A 22926-nucleotide genomic window follows, 5' to 3' on the forward strand; every position below is an offset into this window, starting at 1 on the left:
AGTCTCTATCGTAGTATCAGATGGTTATTATGTTAATACCTCATTGACAGAGCAATTGGTCAAAATGGGATCACTCGTATGAAAACTGGGTCCAGCAGACTTAAAAACAATACTTTCTGGAAGATCACACAGCAGACTTTGATAAGTAGAAGCAGTCTCTGTGTGTGTGTGAGTGGTCTCCTGCAAGGGTCATGGGCTTGCCAACTGGGAGACCTTCTCCAGCTTTGAGCGAAGCTTTGAGAGAAGGCCTTTGAGGGAAGGCCTGTGTTCCCCGAGGAACATAGTGGGGGGAAAATACTGAAATTATAGTGGCGAGTCACTGTGGTGTTTACTTATGAGTAGACACTCGTGTTAATCCCAGACTTCCCTTTATCATATTTGAGACTATGTCTGCAGGGTTGCATTCACTTAACTCTTGGCTGGCAGAGCAACTTTATAACTGGGGTATGTGTGTGCACATGCGTGCGTATGTGTGCACTGTGGTTCAGAATTAGGAGCTGAGAGTCTACCATGGCTCTCTTTCAATTTAGCAGTGTTTCCTGCAGGTCGACCCCTGAGTACTCAGCCTGAGTGGCTGCCAGCTGGCGAGACCCCATGAGGGTGGCTCTCCACCCTCCAATTCATTATCAAGTGCTTCCCTACTGTACTATCTCCTTCCTGAAGGAAGGAGTGAAGAACATTCTATTGGAATAGGTAGTCAGTAAACAATCCCTGGAACCTGACTGTCCCTGAGACAGCAGTGAAGGATCCCTTGGTTACAACAGCATCACAAGTGTTGAAGTCACTTAGTAGAGTCCTGGCTCTTGGCCATGTATGTGGGTGAGTGACTTTGAAAAGGAAGCACAGTTTATGATTGTAAGTGACCCCCGACAGGTAAATGACAAATAATTATTGAACATCCATTATGTATAAGGGCATTTGTGTTACTTTCCTCTGGCTGCTATAGCAAATCACCATAAACTCAATGGCTTAAAATAATAGGAAGTTATTCTCTCACATTCTGGAGGCCAGAAGTCTGAAATCAAGGGGTCAGCTGGGCTGTACTCCCTGTGGAGGCTCTAGGGGACAATTCTTCCTTTCCTCTTCTGTCCTCTGATGGCTCCAGGTGGCATGTGGCCTCCTCACTCTAATCTCTGCCTCTGGGGTCACACGGCCTCCTCTTCGGTCTTAAAACTCCCTCTGCTTCTCTTCTAAGGATTCACATGATTGCATTTGGGACCCACCCAGATAATCCAGGGTGACCAGCTGTTCTGAGGATCCTTAACATCCTATATCTTTCGTCATATAATGTAACAGTCAGGCTCTGGAGATTAGGACATGGACGTATCCTTTGGGGGGGCCACCATTCAATTCACTGCAACTTTCAATGATTTATTTGGACACATGGAAAAATAAGAGCATTGACTTGTTCATAGGAGCTGATGATCAGTTGTATAAGCGTAGACATGTTTCTTTGTTCAGCAAGTGTTTATTGTTCATAAACCACACACCAGGCTGTGTGCTTGCACTGGATTTACAGAAAGTAACGAGACACACACAGCCCCTGTACTAGAGAACTGAGTCTTAGAGCAAAGACATTGGAAACAAGGGAAACCCTAAAGAATTTCATTTCTCTTATGGTCTAGTATTTGTATGGATATCTTCAAATAATTGTAATCCAAAATTAATTTTTTAAAACGGGGTAATCATTTACTTGTTGCTCTTAAAAAATTAAAGGAAACTCGATTCATAAACTCTTAGTAACAATTTCCATATCCCATTTCCTCTCCCTCATTCTTTCACATTCCACAATGTTTAGAAGCCTATTGGGGTCGTCTGGGTGGCTCCGTGGGTTAAGCCTCTGCCTTCGGGTCAGGTCATGATCTCAGGGTCCTGGGATGGAGCCCCATATCGGGCTCTCTGCTCAGCAGGGAGTCTGCTTCCCCCTCCCCCGCCTGCCTCTCTGCCTAGTTGTGATCTCTCTCTCTCTCTGTGTCAAATAAATAGAATCTTTTAAAAAAAGAAGAAGAAGAAACCTGTTGTTTACCACCCCCAAAGAAGCTCTTGTTCCATCCTCCAACCTGCATGGCAGTTCTTGCTGGCCCAGCTCTTTGTTATACAGATTAGCTTGGCCTCCCTTCACAAGTCAACCTTCTCCTTTCACTTCTCTACTGACCGTCCTCTAATTCTGCATCCTGAAGCCCAGGAGCCTCTCTGGCTGGGACAGTGTCCTTAGAAGAGCAGCTGAGTGGAGAAGGCTTTTTAATCAGAAGGTAGGAGGAGAGGCCAAGAATACTGACATCATGTAATTGCAGTCCAGTTTGGTAAATACCTACAGGGAGACTTACAAGTTACATTATTTTGTATTAGCCTCATTTGATGTTTGCAGCCACTCAATGGGTAAAAACTTATTCTTCCTATTTTACACATGAGGAAATGAACCTAGATTTATTAAATACATTGCCCAACATAAATAGACAAGCCAGGATTTGAGCTCAGGGTACCTGGGATTTGAGCCTTGGGAACATGGAGGATGGAGAAGCATTGGAGGAATCCTCTGAGAGAAGGACAACTTGATTCAGGTTGGAAGGGTAAGAAGGAGTTTGGAAAAGATCTAAAGAGCATTGTAAGCAAAAGTGGCAGGCTGGTGGTTTTAAGGTTCTGAGTACCAGTGTGGCGAAGCGAGGATGCAGGATGGGTGGGTGGGGTGTCAGCAGAGCAGGTGGTTGGAAATAGAGGAAAGACCAGGCCGTGTGTGGATTTGTGTCTCTCTGGACTTTGTTCTGGGGGAACGTGAGTCATTGAGGGTTATAAGCAAAGGCGAAGCACGATCACATTTGTTGTGCAAAGAGCATTCTGAGAGTGATAACATATATCGAGGTGAGGAGGGAGTGGGCAGGACTTGCAACAGGGGGACTGCCATGGGAGGCAGCTTCTGCATGCTGACTTCTGTCCTGTGATCAGCAGTCTCCACAGCCCCCATAAGATCTAGTCATAAAAGACTCTTGACTAGAAGCACAGAGAATGAGAGGCCATAGACAAAGACAAAACGATTGGCACCAAAGACTTGCCACAACCTGGCTGACTATTGCCTGGCATATAGGCAGACGCAGGGACTCCTACATTGGGGCTCATCTGTCTGAGTTCCATCTTTGTCATCTTGAAACAAACTGGAAGAGAAGTTTCTCATTACTCTTGTTCTTCTAACACTGACACATCAGGAGGGGGAATTTCTCTCTTATTGGCTCAAGTGATCTTCTAAGGACCAGTCAGAGGAGAGAGAATTTAACACTGATGGCTCAATGGCTCCATCTTCCCTGAAGGTCAAGTTTAATAAGTCCTAACAACTACCTGGGCAGGTTACGTTGATTTCTACAGTTATCTTTTATTGAAGATGCATTTTGGGCCAAAGCACACTGTCAGAATCCTGAACATTAGTCTGGCCTACTTTTCCCTTGGTAAAAACTCCTATATATACAAAGCAACAGATTCCATTACACAAGCTGAAAACTTACTTCACCTTTCTTATCCCAATTTCCAAGTTTAGATAATCACAAGCAGAATTTCAAGAAACATCATTAGCATCCAGTTGGAGACCACTGCGATAGTTGAGGTAAGAAACGATGACATCCTGAGTCAAAGCAGTGGCAGTGCAGCTAGAGGAGAGAGGACAGAACAAGGAACATTTAAACATCAACCATCCAGCCTTGCTCATATTTACTGAGCGATTTCTTTGTGCCAGACATTTTATAGGGTATGTATTATCTCGTTCAGTCTTTTTAACAACCCAATGAGTTAAGAACTGTTACTCTATTTTACATATGAGAAAACAGGCTTAGAGTCATTAGAAACTTGCCCAAAGAAAATGGCAGAGCCGGAATTTGAGCCCCAGGAATGTGACCTAGGGACTCATTTTTTAAAAAATTTATTTATTTGTATGTGAGAGAGAGCATGAGCACAAGCAGGAGGGGCAGAAGGAGAGGGAGACAGAATCCCAAGCAGACTCCACACTGGGTGTGGAGCCAGAGGCAGGGCTCGATCTCACAACCCTGAGATCACATCTTGAACTGAAACCAAGCGCCAGTCACTTAACTGACTGTACCGCCCAGGCACCCCTCAAAATTCTCATTTTTAATCTCTGTGTATTACTGTCTCAAATCAGGAGGATTTGGTAATTTTTGGAATGTGGGGGCGGGGGAAGGAGAATCAGAGGAATGGGAGGAGTGTTCCAGCTTAGGGAAATAAGCAGATTGATGAAAGGTGGAGCTACTCACCAAAATAGGGGTATAGGAAAAGGACTGGGTTTGAAAAAAAGGTGGTGATTTGGGTGTGGACATGTTGATAGGGGACATCCAAGTAAGATGTCTTTAAATGGTTGGGTGCTTAAAATATGGAGCTTCAGAGAAAGTGATTGAGGCTAAAGAAGTCCGTATCTAGGCAGCAGGGAAGCATGTGGGCAGCAACAGCGGTGGGTGGGGAGGTGGGTAACAGAGATTTTCTAGAGAAGATGAGCGGAGAAGGCAATCAGGGATAGCATCTCAGGGACCTGCAACATTTAAAGGACCAGTAAATGAAGAGCCCTTGAATGAGAGGGAAAAAAAAAATAGTTCAAGGGATGGTAGGAGAATGAGGAGACACTGGGTCACAGAAACCAGAGGAAGTGTGATGAAGAAATGGTAGCAGGGCCTAATGCAACAGAGAAATCACATAAGGTAAGAACTGAAAGTTACCATTGCATTTGGCAATCAGGTCAATGTAAAATCAGCTGGTGGGAATGCAAAATGTTATAGCCATTTTGGAAGACAGCACAGCAGTTTCTTATAAAGCTAAACATTTTCTTAACATATGATTTAGTAGTGCTATTCCTTAGTATTTACCCAAATGAGATTTTAAAGAAAGTATGACACACAAAAACCTGCGTGTGAATGTTTAGAGCAGCTTTATTCGTAATTGCTAAAACTTGGAAGCAATGAAGAGATCCTTTAATAGGTGAATGGGTAAGCAAACTATGGTACATCTGTAGAATGGAATATCATTTAGTGATAACAAAAATCAGCTATGAAGCCATGAAAAGGTATGGAGGAGCCTTAAATGCATATTACTAAGTGAAAGAAGCCAACTGAAAAGGTTAAATACTGTATGATTCCAACTACATGATATTCTGGGAAAAGCAAAACTATAGGGTTAGTATTAAGTTCAGTGGTTGTCAGGAGTTGGGGAGGGAGAGAAAAGTAGGTGGGGAGCACTTATGTCAGCATGAAACTATTCTGTATGCTACTGTAATCATACATACTCCTCATTATACATTTGTCCAAACCCATGGAACTTGCAACACAAAGAAGGAACCCTCATATAAACCATGGACTTTTGTTAATAATAATGTATTAACATTGACTCATCAATTGTAACAAATTTTCCACACCAGTGCAAAATGTTAACGATAGAGGGAACTGGCGGTCGGTTGGGTGGGGTGCATGGAAACCCTCCGTACTTTCTGCTCGGTTTTCTGTAAACCTGAACCTGATCTAAAAAATAAGATCTTTTGATTAAAAAGAAAAGAGGAAAGAGGAAGGGAATAAAAGAAGAAATATACAAAGGAAGAACCAGAATGAAAGCCATGTGCATATAATCTTCAAAGTGTAACATGAACCCATAATTATAATTAATGCAATTCTTAGAAATCTTGAATTCTGAGTAAAAATATGACTAGTTTCTCTTCTGCTTACCAATTTCTAGAGCTCCCCATCACAAATGCAAGATACAAACCAATCTTTAGCATGATAGGAAAATTTTTTCATAGCCCATATTTTGCAACATGATCTCTGGGTCATCACCCACATACTACAAACTTCACCTGCAATAGTCTCTTCACTTGTCTTTCCCACTCATGACATGCACTTCTAGACTACTCCGCCTTTTTGCTCTTGCTGTTTCTTCTGCCCATTTCCTCTCCTCTTCACTAGCTAACAAAGTCCTACACATCCTCCACCACTCATCGCACACCTGCCCTTCTCTGTGAGAACTTTGCTGACTCCTTTCACCCGTAGCACACTGAGCAAGGAAGCTCTCCCTCCCAGTTTCTTTGTTTGTGCCTATCTCTTCAATAAATACATAGTACAGTACAACATCAACAACAAACAGTTTAGTGGGAAAACTGGGGGCAGAAAGAAGCCTGATCAAAGCAGATTTAAGAAGTGGGTGATAGGGGCGCCTGGGTGGCTCAGTCATTAAGCATCTGCCTTTGACTGGGGTCATGATCCCAGGGTCCTGGGATGGAGCCCCACATCAGGCTCCCTGCTTGGCTGGAAGCCTGCTTTCTCCCTCTTCCAGTCCCCCTGTTTGTGTTCCCTCTCTAGCTATGTCTCTCTCTGTCCAATAAATAAACAAAATCTTAAAAAAAAAAAAAAGTAGATAGGAGAAACATATGCGTGGAAGGTAGACTATTGCATGGGGATTGGTTTTATTATAATTTGGCATTGTTTGTTTTGGTTTGTCTTTAGCATTTGTGGTTTTACCCAACAGGCATTGAGGATGGCAAAAAGAAAATTCTTGAGTGGCTGTGGTGCGGCCCAAAGCTTGTGGTGCTGACGGACCTGCCGGGTCTGTCGCCAGATTGGTAATTCTCCAGATCGGTAATTCTTTTCCCCAGAAGAGCCTGAAGAGCCGTTGTTCTCTATTTGGGGGAGGGAGGGAGAGAGGAGAATGACTACATCCATTTATTATCTCTTGGAGTTTCAGGAGCCATAGCCTGCCTCATCTGTGGGGGAAGGAGAAAATGGTTTGCTGAATTGGTAGACACTTCCTCCTTTTCTCATGAGATCCACAGGCTCCTATAGATGAGTTAATGACTAGAAAAAGCAATTAGTTCTTAGTTTTCCTGTCATCCACTTAACAGTCTTCAAAGGCTAACTATATTCCAGGAAGTACACCAGGCACTGGAATACAAGATAACCAAAACAGAGTTCCTGTCCTCAAGGAGTTTAGTCTGAGCGAGATCAACCTTGAGCCCATGCGAGCAACTACACCGTAAGGGAAGTTGTCTTAGTTCAAGCTGCCAGAACAAGATACCGTAGACTGAGTGGCTTAAATAATAGAAATTTATTTTCTCACAGTTCTCAAGGCTGAAGTCCAAGATCAAGGTCCAGCAGGGTTTGGTTTTGGTAAGGACTTTCCTTCTGCCTTGCAGGTAGTCACTTTATTGCTATGTCTTCATATGGCTTTTCCTCTGAGAATGGGTATGGGCGGGCAGATAGGATTGTGATTAGATAAGAGTCTCTAATGTCTCTCTTATAAAGACACCAATCCTAACAAATCAGGGCCTCGTCCTTATGACTTCACTGTATCTTATTTACCCCCGAAGGGTACCATTTTCAAGTACAGTTACACTGAGGGTCAGGGCCTCAACATATGAATTTGCAGGGCGGGGGGGACACACAACTCAGCCCATAACAGGAGCTTACAGAAGACTGTAAGAGCACAGATGAGGGCATAATCACCTTGTCTAGGGAAAGAAGGCTCAGCGATGACCTGGTGTGGCTTTTGAGCGTGTGGGTATCAGTATATGTGATTTTGGTAGCCCCAGCTTGAGGGTCTGGTGATCTAGCAGCATGGGGCAGTCAACGTGTAATGATTGTCCCATGTAAAAAGAAGAGGTCTCTATACCACAAGCTTTCTGTCAATCATAACTTTATTCAGTGATATCCTTAGGGCTCTGATACTAATTTTATGTGTGTTAGCTGCTTTCCTTGATGGTAGAGCATGTCACTCTGCAGCCTTTACTGCAGCAGCCTCTGGAAGCCTCCTTTGAAGGTGATTATTTCAACGACTCAGTAACTGTCACATTCGGAAGTCCTGAACTTCATGTGGCACCAGAAATAAGCACACTGTTCCTTTGCAACAGTGAGGTGTGTAAAATGAGTCTTGGGCTCGCTCAAGAGGGTGTTCTGCCCCGTTTGTCCCTGTCTTTTGCAGATAGCTTTTGGGGACCCCAGTCTCTACGAACAGCCAGAGCTGTACTGTCCTCACTGATAATATTATGTTGAGGGTCCCTACCTGTGGGGTGCATACTCTCAGAAGAAGGAAATGTCCCACAAAAGTAACCACTCGTTTCTCTGTACCTCAGTCACATTCGGTTTGCTTTTCTCATTTGGCATCTGGCCTTTGGGGCTTCGGTAAGACCTATCAGGGCCAGTTTCTTTAGAGCAGGGAGTGAGTCACATTGCTCCGTGTTCTGACCTCACTTGTGAGGCTGTGATGGCAGTATCCCAGCAGTGATCACTTTAGGATAAACCAGTACAATTGCTGTGTATTAAAAAGAAGCTTATCGGGGCGCCTGGGTGGCTCAGTGGGTTAAAGCCTCTGCCTTCGGCTCAGGTCATGATCCCAGGTCCTGGGATTGAGCCCCGCATCGGGCTCTCTGCTCAGCAGAGAGTCTGCTTCCTCCTATCTCTCTCTGCCTGCTTCTCTGCCTACTTGTGATCTCTGTCTGTCAAATAAATAAATAAAATCTTAAAAATAAAAAAAATAAAAAGAAGCTTATCATTCTACTGGCACCTTGTCTCCCCAGTGGAATTCAGTCTCTCTGTAATGCACTACACTGAGTCTGGCTGTCCTTCCCTTGGTATAAGCCAAATAATGGCCAAAGCAGAATCCCAGCCTGTTGCCCATAAGAACTGCTACCCTCAAGGAAGTAGGGGCAAGGCCTTGAGCAGGGAAGGTGCTTAGAGGGTTTACACAGGCAGAGTAATATTCCCACCTTTAGGACCAACAATTCTGGCTTTCAAAATAAGGAAAAAATGGTAATATGGCTCAAGTCAAAGGGACAACCCTCTTCCTTTCTATGACTGCTCAAGTTGGGAGTTAGTTTCCTGCTGCTTCAACAAGTGGTCTGGAGGACACCCCTGTGATGTTTAGGGCCATTGACGACACTCGATCAAAACTCAACAGTTTTGCTCCCTGTCTCCTCCCTAGCCCCTCTCCGCAGAGACTCTGTTTAGAGGATCGTTTGTGAGACAAACTCTGGGCTTACAAAACACTGGAACAGCTGCTCTCCCAGCGCCTTGACTCCTGTGCTGCTGCAGTCACAGTGCTGGAACTCTCTGCCGAGGAGGGAGGAGTATCTGGATCTCTGCTGTTCCCTGTTACCATAAAGGCAGTTCATTACAGGTTTTGACTCTGCCTGCCTTCTCCCTCCCTTACGACATGCACATTCATCTCTTCTCCTGGCATGACTGCTGGCGATGCAAACTTCATTTCTCTGTCATCTGAGCATCACTGAAAATCATTCTGCCCATTTGTGAATTATTCCCTGACTCTTCAATAGGGCAGTGTTACAGGTCCTCTGCTGGCGGAAGGGAGCAGTCCGACAAGACCTGAAGACCCAAGACTTTCAGAAGCTGTGATGAGCAGACTAGGAAGCAACGAGACATTGTGAGCTGAGTGGATGTCTTAATAAGCTTTTAGATGTGATTTGGCCAGAGTTGGCAGAGGAAGCTCAAGGGAAAAAGGCAAGTAAATCATTGCATACCCACTGAGCATGACAACCCTAGGAAGCTAATGATCTCTCCAGGAAAGAATTGACAGCAGTTACCCAGCAGCAGAACACCATGTAGAATGGGGAGGACAGACCCCCGGATGTGAGTACAATCTCTCTTCGCTACAGGGTTTTGAGGAGTCGGTGCAAAGCGAGTTATTGTAATTGATGGTGCTCCCTAACCACTGGTTCTAGGGGCTTGTGGACTGTCTCTGGGTGGGCTGTGCATAAGGTCCTGGCTAGGACTTTGTTTGCAGGTCTCTTCTAGAATATTTTGTCTGTTAGGAAACTGTAGTGGTTTGGGGATATTGGTTCCAGGGGACTTTGTGGTAAATCCTCAAGAAAACAGCAAAAGCAAACCTCATAGACCTTTTGCTATAAAAAGAAAAGAGATTGCATCACAGACCAAGCAGCTGTATGGCCTTCTGGCATTCGTGATGAGAGAAAAAAAGCATTGGCAAATTGGAATGCAGTGAAAACAGGGCAGTGGGCTGGGAGAAGGGAGGGAGATCTTTCTTAGGAACCTAAATACCTTTCTGGATTCAGGATGCTCATTGAATATTTATGATCATGGATTTATTTCATTTCTGCTTAAAGAGCTGGAAGCGTGTTTGCATTTAATATTTTTCTCTGGAGCCCTGTGAAAGTGAGCATTGTGACAAAGAGGGATGTGATTGGTAAATGTGGGGCAGAAGAAATTCCTCACCACCAGCAGTGGGAAGTGTCTTGAATGATAGCTGATCTACTTGGAAGAGGCAGCTCAGATTTAATGAGGGCATGGGGCTGCTGCAGCCCAGGCACCCAACAGGTTGGCAGTGGAGTTTAAGTCATCGATTGCAGACTGATTGTCACCTCTCTATTCCTCCCATCCCCCACTCCTTTTTTGGGGTCTTCCATCCTCCTCATTGCTCTCCCTCAGCCCGCCTCTGCCTGCTCCGATTTGTCGGTTCAGAGGTGTCAGACAGAAGCTGAGTATGCCCTTACTCCAAATGGATGGAGGTATAGAAAGGAAGCCAAAAAGAAGGCTCACTTTGATCCTTTCCCACCACCCTGTGTGTGAATGCAACTGTAGGTGAATGCTAGAGGTTCTACCAGTGAGCCTCTTGCTGGATCTAAATCGAGAATGAACTTGAGATGCCCAAGCACAAAGGGATGGTGCTGGCTGCAGACTGGTAACTGGAACCCTGGGATTCTGTTCCTGATTTTGCAGGCAGTTTTCTGTGCAATTCCATTGGGGGGGAGTATCCATACCCCTATAAGCAACGTGTCCTGGAGTTGCCCTGTGCCTCAGGCAGGCTGGGCATTGGCCATGGTGGAGGGGGTGGGGTGGAGTGGAGAGTGGGGAGTGGGGAGCATGTCATTCTTAAATAGGGGAACTGAAAAGCAAATAATAATAATAAAAATAATAAATTTTTTAAAATTCTGTTTGGCCAACGTTTTTCAATTGTAATATTTTTCTATTTAAAAAAAGGAATAGTAATGTGCACTGGATTTGCAAAGGGCTGTTTACCAAAGGTAATTATGTAAACAAGGCTATCTCAGAAGCCTGCAACCATGGCAATAAGTGTCTGAGAGCTGAATTTATTGTCTGGGATAGGAGGGGAGTGGCTGTCCATGTACTGTGGGCCTGCTGACCCATACGTCTGTTGCTGACCCATGCATCTGTTGCTGGGGAGACTGGACAGCGCTGCTGGTCTGCAGCTCATGACCTTGGTGGATGGGCTGCACTGAGTTTGCACCAAGGACATCTCTAGCCCCAGGAGCTAAGCTATGAAGTAAAATGAATGAAATTTTAGTCATGATCATAGTATTTGTATGAACTGGGCTATTGTAGTTGAGACATTCAGATACCCATTGCAAGAAAAGTTCGGGTACGGGAAGGTGGCCATTGAGTGTGCGAAGATAACAAATGAGTTTAAGTGGAAGAATGTGGTTGTGGAGGGAGAGTATTTAGGAAGCCACAGCTCATATAGTATTTTCCTGCCATTTGGGCTTTTGCAGTATTGGGACAAACGGAGCAGAAGCTCAGTATTACTGGTTTGAAGGTACCACATGTTATCTGAAAGAACAGTGTATCCAATGTTTATAAAAACAAACCACTCTAAACAGTGGAACAGTCTGGAAAACATAGAGCCCAAACTTGTCTTTCAGGGGACCCTGGGAATTTCCAGTGGCATTTCTAGCTCTGTTTCTCTGTTTTGAGTCTCAATGTTATTCTTTCATTGGCTCGTTCATTCAGTCAATATTTCTGGTGCGTCCAGGGACCTCTAACTGTGACTAACAGGAGTCCTCTGCTTTGGAACATTCCTTCTTCAGGTTTGTTGCACTTCCAATGAGCAGAGCAGGGTGTATTAGTTTGGCTTTTTTTTTTTTTAATTCGTTTGAGTGGGGTTGGGGCAGAGAGAGAGAAGGGAGAGAGAACCTCAGGCAGTCTCCCTGCTGAGTGTAGAGCCCAACATGGAGCTCCATCCCAGGACTCTAAAATCTTGACCTGAGCCGAAATCAAGAGTCAGATGCTTAACTGACTAGGCCACCCAGGAGCCCCGAATCCTTTACTTTTGACATAATTACCAATGGCTTTGGTTTGCTCTAATGGTGGTCCAGGGCTACTGATGGGAGTCAGTCTTTAGAATTCTGTTCATTTGCCATTTGGTGGAAAGAAGAGGTTGACTACTAGTTACTACCTCCTGATCACTGCTCTGAGTGGGGCTTCAAGCCTTTTATTTCCTGTTAAGCTCGGAAACACCACCACCAGTCCCTCTTGGTGCAGCTGGCAGTGCACACTGTCAGTATAGCACCCTTGTTGTTCCCAAAGTGGGTTTTTCCGACAATAATTGGAACTGGGAGATGGCCCGGGCCTGCGCCCAGTTCTCCATCTGTCCCAGAACTCAGGAAACTGCACTGTTTACATTGAGACAAGGATGAAGCAAAAGAACTGCAGTAAATGCTGGGACAGAATCCCAAGGATTTAACCCAGTCCTCAGGGTCTCTGTGAGGTGTGGTTCACGCACCTTCACCTGCCAGCAGAAGCAGCATGTCAGCCGTGGTGGACCCACAAAATTTGGTCCCAAGGCCCTTTGTGATCATACACAGCACAGTCACCCGCCAAAGGCAGGCCTGGGAACCCCGCGATGTTGGTGGGATTATATCAGGTCCCTGTTACCTAGGATGGACGTGCAGAACAGACCTCACAGTTTTGGTTCTAATCCTCTGGAGAATGTCCCAGAAGCAGGAAGAAGGGAGGGAGATTGGCACATTCTGCTGCCTTCTGTTTCCAGGTTCAGGAGCTTTGGTGTGCAGAATGTGCTTCGTGCTTGTCCCATCTTTGCCCAGCTTCCGTCCCCTGCCAGGAGCCCCCAGCAGATGCCCTGAAACCAGAGAGACGAGGTGTGGCCCATGCTGTATGTGGAGTGGTGCTAATGACAACTTTGTTTTGTAACCCCTAGGTCCCCAAAATGGCCTAGTAATAAAGGCACCTTCTGGCGCTCAGGAGCACCTTTTCCCGTGGGTGCCTGCCCGGGCCAGTGGCATCGTGTTGAGCTGAAGGAACTTGTCTACTGCGTTCCTGAAAACCTCTTTCTCTCCTAATTCATGAGCCAGCAGGATGCGGTCGCTGCGCTTTCAGAACGCCTTCTCATAGCTGCGTACAAAGGCCAAGCAGAGAATGTGGTTCAGCTCATCAACAAGGGCGCCAAGGTAGCAGTTACCAAGGTAACAAGAAGGGGGGGAAAAACGCTTTAACCATTCCCTGGGAAAAAGCTTACCTCTTAATAACCATTGTCTGTACAACTGTTCGGTTTGGCTTGAAGCTTTCATAGAACTGGCTTTTTGTTTTTTCTAGTGATGGCAGTTTGGAGAGAAGGAAGGGGGATTAAAATGCTTTCAATGCTATCTTTCAAATGGAGTGGCTTGTAATTAGCATTTAACAGTCTTTAAAATCACAGGGTGGCTTTTTCTCATCTACTTCTTTGGCTAAATGGACAAGAGATCTCTCTGGAGAAATTGGGGCGCAAAAACTTATTGGGGATAATGTTTGTACAATAATCACATTAGACCAGCTTGTGGATAGGGTAGCCCATCTGCTGTCAAAGCCTCACTGGCCCCATCTGTACAGTGACAAGCTTGGACCAGATGATGGCCACCATCTCTTTGGGCTTTCATTTCATATGGGTTAGTAAAAATGTCTGGTAAGCTTTAGAGGACATTGCTTACCCCTCACCAACAGATAATATGTGGGAAATGAGAGCACATACTGGCCAAGGGGCAGTTTTGTAGCAAAACAGAGGAAGGTCAGGCTGCAGAGTTAAGTGACAAGTTAGAATACAAAGAGAAGATAATGCTGGTGGAAAATGCCTATTGAGCACTTGGTATTGCTCTAAGGACTTTACAGTCCTCTAGACGAGGTTCTTTTTTTCCTCCCCACTATAGAGATGAGGAAACTGAGGCACAGAATCATACAAGTCCCTTACTCAGGGTCCTTCAGCTGTTGAATTGCAGAATTGCTACTTGTACCTGCAAAGTCTGGCCCCAAACCAACCTTCCAGGCCCCCTCAGATGGGGCTGTGGTGAGAAGCAAAGTTTCGTTTTCCAATGATAGTGGCTGACCACTGGTGGCAAAGGTTGGCCGGCATACACTTTCAGTTACTCCTCTGCAGTCGCTATATTTCATGATTCTGACGTGTGTTATTTTGACACCACCAAGCAGTTACCTCAACCCTGACACTCTCTACCTGGAGATGGCCACAGGTCTCACAGTTTAAGGTCTCAGTCCCACAAGAGTGCCTCCCCCCACCCCAGTGCCCCTTCAGATGCAGGCGCCAAGTATAGATTGTCATCTGTGCTTCTAACCAACTGGTTATAAAACAAGGGTTCCTACCACCCTCTCCTTGGGTTCAATTAATTTGCTAGAGCTGGTCACAGAACTCAGGAAGACATTTTGCTTACTAGATTAGCAGTTCAGTATGAAAGGATATAACTGAGGATAAGCCAGCTAGAAGAGAGACGTAGGGCAAGGTATGAGGAAAGGAGCACGGAGCTTCCGTGCTCTCTGAGTGCACCGCCCTCCCATCACCTCCATGTCTTCACCAACCCAGAAGATTGCTGAATTCTCTTGGATTTTCATGGAGGCTTCATTGGTGATTACTGATTGACATTCAACCTCTAGCCTCACTGCTCTCCCTGGAGGTCAGGGGATGGGACAGAGAGTTTAGTCCTCTAATCAAGGTTGGTTGCCCAGGCAACCAGCTCCCATCCTTAGGGGCTTTCCAAAAGTTACCTCATTAACAAAAACTCAGGTGTGGTTGAAAGGGGCTTATTATGAAGAGCACTCTTCTTTGACTTTTTAGGCTCTGGAGCTATTTCAGGAACTGAGGACAAATGACCAACTACTGTAACAAAAGATGTTCCAATTGCTCTTATCACTTAGGAAATTCCAACGATTTGGGGGAGCTGTGAGTCAGGAATGGGTACTAAAACCAAATATATATTTATTATAAAGATATTCTATGCTCATGGATTAGAAGAAAAAATACTGCTAAAATGTCCATACTATCCAAAGCAATGTACACATTCAATACAATCCTTATCAATATACCAACAACATCTTTCATAGAACCAGAACAGACAATTTAAAATTTGTATGGATTCACAAAAGATCCCAAATAGCAAAAGCAATCTTGGAAAGGAAAAGCAAAGCTGGAGGCAATGAGAATTCTGGGCTTCAAGTTATTTTACAAAGCTGCAGTAATCAAAATAGTATGGTACTGGCACGAAAATAGACACATGGGGTGCCTAGGTGATGTACTTAGTTAAGCATCAGACTCTTGGTTTCAGCTCCAGTCATGATCTCAGGGTCATGAGATCGAGCCTTGCATCAGGCTCCACGCTCAGCAGGGAGTCTGCTTGAGATTTGCTCCCTCCCCTTTCCCTCTGCTTCTCCCCATCCCCCTACACCACCCCCTCCCACCACTCTGAAGTAAATAAATATGTAAGTCTTAAAAAAAATGGACATCGAGATCAATGGACCAGAAAAGAAATCCAGAAATAAATCCACAATTATATGCTCAATTAGTCATCAATGAAGGAGGCAAGAATGTACAATGGGAAAAAGATCTCTTCAACAAATGGTGTTGGGAAAACTGGGTAGCTACATTCAGAAGAGTGAAACTGGACCACTTTCTTACACCACATACAGAGATAAATTCGGAATGGATTAAAGGCCTAAATGTGAGACCTGAAACCATAAAAATCCTAAAGAAGTACAGAAAGTAACTTCTTTGACATTAGGCCTTAGCAACTTCTTTCTAGATATATCTCCTGAGGCAAGGAAAACAAAAGCAAAAATAAACTGTTGGGACTATATCAAAATAAAAAGCTCTGCTCAGCAAAGGAAGCAATCAACAGAACTAAAATACAACCGGTGGAATGTGAGAAGATATTTGCCAGTGACATATTTAATAAAGGGTTAGTATCCAAAATATATAAAGAACTCAACAGGCAAAAAACAAATAATAAAATTTAAAAATGGTCAGAAAACTTGAACAGATATTTCTCCAAAGAAGACATACAGTTAGCCAACAAACCTATGAAAAGATGCTCATCATCACTTATCATGACAGAAATGCAAATCAAAACCACAATGTGATAGCACCTCATGCCTGTTGGAATGGCTAAAATCAACAACACAAGAAACAGTAAGTGTTGGTGAGGTTGTGGAGAAAAAGGAGCCCTCTTGTACTGTTGGGAAGAAGGCACACTGGTGCAGCCCCTGTGGGAGACAGAATGGAGATTCCTCAAAAAGATAAAAATAGAACTACCTTATGATCCAGCAATTGCACTATTGGGTATTTACCCGAAGAATACAAGAAACGCTAATTCAAAGGGATTCATGCACCCCTATGTTTATAGCAGCATTATTTATAGTAGCCAAGATATGGAAGCAGACCAAGTATCCACTGATAGATGAATGGATAATGAAGATGTACACACATATATATAACAGAATATTATTCAGCCTTATAAGAGAAGATTACATATATTTGTGTGTGGGTGGGTGGATGGATGGATGGATGGATTGGTGGATGGATGGATGGATGGATGGATAGATAGGTAGGTAGATACATAGATAGATTACCAGAGGGGAGGTGGGAGGAGGAAAGGGAGAAATAGGTGATGGGAATTAGAGAGTGCATTTGTCGGTTGAGGTATGGAAGTGCCCAATCACTATATCATACATCTGAAACAAATGGAACACTGCATATTAACTAGTGAATTAAAATAAAAACTTTAAAAAACAGTAGGTATTACTTTAATTTTTATGTTGTACCTACATCTAGATTGAAGTGTCAAATACTTTTACTATGTTTCTATTCCATTTCTGAGTCTCCATAGCCAACTACTTTCAAGTCTTTTGGGTATTTTCTTTTAGTGTTTACATTCATAAATGATATCCTGATATTGCCCAATCTTGATTTTTTCCATTTTAGGCATTATCTGTTCCTGTAATGATATGAAAACCGATGATCTAAGATTTAATTTTCTTTCTCTTCCCTGCTCTCACATGTGCCTGTCTGCCTTCTCAAATATAGTTTTGTCATTACTTAGGTGACATCAGCATTTGATATTTACATTAAGTTAACCAGTTTATTTATTTGCTTATACTAATGATTTATTATTTATTTGAGAGAGAGCAGGGGGGGGTCAGAGGAAGAGAGAGAGAGGGAGAGAATCTCAAACAGATTCCCTGCTGAGCACAGAGCCTGAAGTGGGGCTGGATCCCTGAGATCCGGTCCTGAGATCATGACCTGAGTTGAAATCAAGAATCAGACATTCATGGAGCATCTGGGTGGCTCAGTCGGTTAAGCATCTTGCTTCGGCTCAGTCATGAACCCAGGGTCCTGGGATTGAGTCCCCTATCGGGCTACCTGCTCAGCAGAGAGCCTGTCTCTCTCTTTTGATCCACCACCTGCTTGTGTTCTCTCTGTCAATAAATAAATAAAATCTTAAAAAAAAAAAAAAGTATCAGATGTTCAACTGACCAAACCACCCAGGTGCCCCTTAACCAGTTTATTTATAGCTCAACCATGTAGAGTGTACTATCATTATGTTTCCTTTCTTTTTCTTTGTAATAATTCCTTTACTCTGATGTTAATAATTATATTTATTTCCTTGATTTTGTGTGTACATATCCCAAACTGTCCTAAACTCAGTTGCTGATCTGCTCTCTGGGTGTTCTGATGTGTTAGGTAGTCTTTCTGCTGAGTCTCTTTAGAGAGATATTCTCTGGAGCCCCCTCCCCTATTTCAGTCCAGACTGGTGGTCCTTAGGGCCTTCTGACAAGTGTCACTCTTCACTATTATCCTAGGGATTTCACTTACCACTTTCATATATGTTGATCTCCTCATGTTTTTTCTTTCTTGGTTTACTTCCTTGGTTTGATGTGATATACCCTCCCGTATAGCACTATCCAACAGAACTTTCTCTGATGGTGAAATGTTCTGTATCTGTGCTGTCTATTAGGGTAGCAACACATGGTTATTGAGTACCTAGAATGTGGCTTGTGGCTGAATTTCAAATTTAATTTTAATTAACTAAAATTAAAATGCCACATGTGGCTATTGGCTACTGTATTGAATAGCACAGCTGTGATGTCTTCCTGAGAATGAGTGCATGGGAGAGATTGATCAACTTTAGGCATAATCTATTGCCCCTTTCTCTTCCATATTCTCTCAATCTAGTTATATCACAGTCTTGATCAGATTCATAATTACTGTGATTATGTAATTGCTGTTCATTGGTGAGCCAAGAATTGTACTATAATTAATTACAATTCCATTTTTATATAACTTGCTGTTTTTCCTGGACTTCATAATTGCCTTGATTTTTTTATTTGTTTAGTTTTATTCAAACTTATAATTAAGAGTGCCTGCTACCATCCAACAACTCTGTAAAGCAGTTCTTAGTACAATTTTCCATAATTAATCCTATCATGTATTTGTCAGTTTTATTTCCCTTGAGATATCCCTTCTGGAACCATCCATCTTTCCATTCCAGTTTGATCTGTGCTGCTCTCTAGTTCTACCTGAACAGAGTCATCCTGAGAATTCCTTTCACCTCTCCCCTGTGCTAGATCCCATTTGCTGGAACCACGTCACCCTTACCTCGGTGGTGCTTGTGACTGGTAACTTCCAAAGAAAGGGAACGTGAAGATAAATGTTTTGAGAGTCTGCATGTCTGAAAAAATTATCTTTATTCTAACCTGTCACTCAAGTGACAACGTGGTATTTTAACCTGTCACTTAAGTGACAACTTGGTATGAAACCTGAGAATGATTTTGCCTCAGAAATTTGAAGGCAGTATTTTATTGTCTTGAGCTTACGGGTAGTTGCTGTTGGGAAACTCAGTTTGTAGATTCTTCCCTGCAAGACCTCCCGAAAAGCATTATGTGCCCACTCTGCCCCTATAAGGCCTGCTCATTTGGAACCTGGATCAGTCAGTTCCTCTCAAAGAGGTATCCTGCATGGAACTCTCTCCTCTCAACTGGTGAAATGCTGCCCATTCACTCTGTTTCTCTAATAATTGGATACTGCTCTATTGGGTACTCAGAACTCCACCTGGACTATCATTCTGACTTGGGTCTGAGTTAATCTCCCACATCTCTTTGTGCTTGGCCCAGAAGAGGAGCAATGGATTTGGAATCCAAAGACTTTGGTACGGGTACCGGCTCCACTGCTTATTACCTACTTGTTAATGTGGCCAGGGTTTCTTGACTCCCACATCATTAACATTTTGGGTCACCCAGTTCTTCTTGTGGGAATTGGTTCTATGCATGGTAGAATGTTGAGCAGCATCTCTGGCATCTACCCCTTAGATGCCAGTAGGACCCCCTTCTCCCTAGTTGTAATAACCAGGAACGTCTCCAGAAATTGCTAAGTGTCTCCTGGGAGGCAAAATCACCACTGGCTGAGAGTCAGTGACGCAGGCAAATTTCTTCACTTCATGACTTTCAAATTGTTAACCAAACTTTTTTTAAAAACATTTTATTCTGGGGCGACTGGGTGGCCGTGGGTTAAGCCTCTGCCTTCAGCTCGGGTCATGGTCTCAGGGTCCTGGGATCGAGCCCCGCATTGGCCTCTCTGCTTAGCAGGGAGCGTGCTTCCCTCTCCCCCTTTGCCTGCCTCTCTGCCTACTTGTGATCTCTCTCTCTCTCTCTGTGTCAAATAAATAAATAGATAGATTTTATTTGTTTTAAGATTTATTTGTTTTAGAGAAAGAGAGAGAGAGAACGTGCTCATGGGTGGGAGAGAGAAACTTAAATGGACTCTGAGCTCCCCAGACACTCCTTAACATTTTATTTTTAAATAATCTCTACACCTCACGTGGGGCGCAAACGTACAATCCCAAAATCAAGAGTCATGTGCCCTACCATCTGAGCCAGCCAGGCACCTCAGACTCCTCCCCAAACTTAAAGCCTTTCCATAAGAACTAAGTGTGAGAATATGAGTCGCCACCCTTATGCATTCTAAGTGGGCGCAACATATGCAGCGCCCAGCACAGGATTCACACAGTAAGGCCTGCATTGAAGGAAGGGAATAGTGTTGTTGAGTGTAAACTGCTTGCACTTAGATAGTGCAAGCTACTCCTGCAAGAACCCCTCTTACAGGAGCTATTCAGTGATTAACTGGTGGGAACCTCACCACACCTTCATTATCCTCATTACACAGATGAGGAAAATGAGTAAGACGAGGTTAGGTAACTAACCCATCCAAAGTTTCACTTAGAAAGTGTCAGAACTGGGACTCAAACCCTGGCCATCTGGTTCTAGCGTCCTTGCTCTAAGCCAGCATGTTTCAACCATGTGGCTTATAACTTTGGATCGTGGACTTCCTATGGGCTACTTCTTGTTAGAATATCTTCTTTGTCACCTTGCACATGGTAGATATAATCTGCCAATGTTTTCTTGCCTGGAACCTCAGGTGCACAGGTATTTTAACAAAGCAGTATCCCAGTAATGGTATTGCACATGGGTGCAACCTGTTACATCTTGCAAATTATTTTCGCATTCGTGTTGCTCAGCCCTAGTATCCCGTGACATATACATAGACAGATTTTTCTTTTAGAGTTGTGAGGAAGTGGGAGGACCCCAAAGGGGAGTGACTGGTACAAGCTAGAAAGTGCCAGAGCTGAGACCAGAACCAGGACCCACTGGCTCCCATGTAAATGTCCTTTCTGTTACACCAGGGCTCTGACAAGGGCAGTATCTTCTGTTCTCATGGAGATTTTGCTTGGTAGCTAATAGTGTGTGGTTGTAATACCTTATCCACCAAGTAAGGGTGGAGTTGTGCACAGGACAAGTCCTCAGAGTTAATGGAGTTCGGAGTTTGGAATTGGGTAGAAACTACATGTAAAAATTTATAAGTCATGTTTTAAGAGGCTCACTGAGAACTCTGATTAGCTGTTTGCCCAATTTTCATATTAAGACCCATTATTTTCTGTGTTGTGTTGACCACATTTTCAGTTAGAACAGGAAACCTGACAAGGACAGTGGTTATCCTGAGTCACAAACATCCTGGAGTAAATTGGCTGTTAGACATGGAAGCTCAGGATCTCCCAGTAATTTGGCTCTTGACCCCTCGCTTCTGTGGCACTGCTCTCACCTAACCCTAACCCTAACCCTAGGTTTATCTAGGGTTATCTGTTATCTTACCCATCCAGCAAGTATTAATTGAGTGCCTACTTTATACCAGTGAACAAGATGGGGGGAACCCACCTTGACTCACCAGCTCTGGCCGGGCACCTGTTCCTCTCTATCTCCTGATCCACCCATTGGGCTGCCCTCATGGGCATCTTTATCTGATTGATGCATGGGTTCTTCACAACTACTTCAGATCTGAATACACAGCAGTGACCCTGTACCCTTCCCTAGGCCCAGTCCTTTTCCCATGGTCCCTTTGTTGATGGAGAGCACCCGTTGGCTCAGTCCTCAAGCAGAAGCCCAGGCCACCCTCCCTTCTTTTGACTCCTTCGCATCCCTCCCCTTTTACAAGTTCCTGGTGGCCCAGCACAGCCCCTTCTCCTAATTTTCTCTCTCCTCTGTCCTTTTGAGTTGTTCCACCATTGGATAATGCCTGAGATATATGGTACTAAAACAGAAAGCGGGATTTTTTTTTCTTTTCAAGAAAGCCTTGGTTTTACGTGAACATATTCTCTCCACAGTCATCTCACATTTTGGTTAAAAATCTTTCCATACAACTTAGTTTCGTTATTTCAATACCAGTAGTTATTTTGCTGTTGGATAAACGCTGTGCATCTCGTCACCAAGCACCGATCATGTAGCAAGGGTGGTGAGCCTCTAGCAATCCGCACGTGAAGGGTCTTTCTGTAGAGCTTCCAGGAAGCTGGTCCTGGGAAGTTTCGCTTTAGCTTTTGTTTCCTCCCAAAGCAACGGACAGAGGTTACTTGATACAAATGTAGTTAGGAAGAAAAATGGTTCTATTCATAGAAGTAATGTTTGCCACGTATCCACTTGACACCCGCCACTACCCCTGAGTGGTGACACAGGGATTTAGACACTTAGGAGTACAGACCATGGCCTCAAGGAGTTTGTTCAGAGAGTGCGCCGCCAGGGTTTACTGCAGAGGGAACATCCGAAAACTGAGGGAGGAGGTGGCCACGTAGCAGTGCTTCATGGAGGTACGGAAGGAGGGGCTGGAAGGAAGGAAAAAGAGAGAAATTAAGGTCTTATGGAAATGTCTATGTAAATTTGCATATTTGCATATATACTATGCACAAAGAAATTGAGAGAGTTAGAACTTATATTGACCAGTTATATCTACTGATAAATGAAGAAGCCAGGTAACAAGTGATGGGTACAGTATGATGTCATTTGGTTAAAAACAAATCCAGTTCTCTTTGCAAACATGCCTGTATTTGCTTGAGCAGGGAGAAACATGTGGAACCCAGGGGACTGCTAATGTTGGTTACTTGGTGTGGAAGATGATTAGTTTTGTTTTACAGATTTTTCCATTGTATCGTTCCTTTTTTATTTATTGATTTTTTTTAACGCGGGACAGGAACCCACGACCTTGAGATCAAGACCTGAGCTGAGATCAAGAGTTGGATGCTTAACCAACTGAGCCACCCAGGCTCTCCTTGTTCCACTTTTTAAAATAAGCGTATGCCACCTTAGTAATTCGTCAAACATAAAATCAAGTTGATTGAAGTTGTGTTCAAGTACTCGTAGAAGCACTGGATCGGTACTCTGCATATACTATCTCAATGGAAATCTCCCAGTGGCTCTGAGAAGCCTTCGCTGTTGTCTCTGCCATGCTATTAAGGAAAGGGACTTGCTGAACATGAAGTAACAGGGTCAAGGCCAGTTAAGCAGACCTGGGAGGGAACCTGAGGCCCATACCTAG

The 22926-nt window shown here is 43.9% G+C and overlaps 1 protein-coding gene across 5 annotated transcripts in view; it reads left to right on the top strand.

Annotated features, from left to right (window-relative positions):
• ANKRD6 (ankyrin repeat domain 6) overlaps nucleotides 1–22926 on the top strand; it is a 186466-nt gene that overhangs the window by 108353 nt on the left and 55187 nt on the right. For 4 of the 5 annotated variants that reach the window (XM_032858110.1, XM_032858117.1, XM_032858112.1 and 1 more), the window contains exon 2: nucleotides 12958–13222. In XM_032858110.1, coding sequence (XP_032714001.1) covers nucleotides 13103–13222 — 120 coding nt within the window. In that variant the 5' untranslated portion in view covers nucleotides 12958–13102. Of the gene's footprint in view, nucleotides 1–4634; nucleotides 4692–12957; nucleotides 13223–22926 lie in introns of those variants that run through there. The other variant, XM_032858111.1, reaches the window with a different exon arrangement.

Source organism: Lontra canadensis, unplaced genomic scaffold (genome assembly GCF_010015895.1).
Source record: "Lontra canadensis isolate GAN:19392208 unplaced genomic scaffold, GSC_riverotter_1.0 scaffold14, whole genome shotgun sequence".
Lineage (NCBI taxonomy): Eukaryota > Metazoa > Chordata > Mammalia > Carnivora > Mustelidae > Lontra > Lontra canadensis.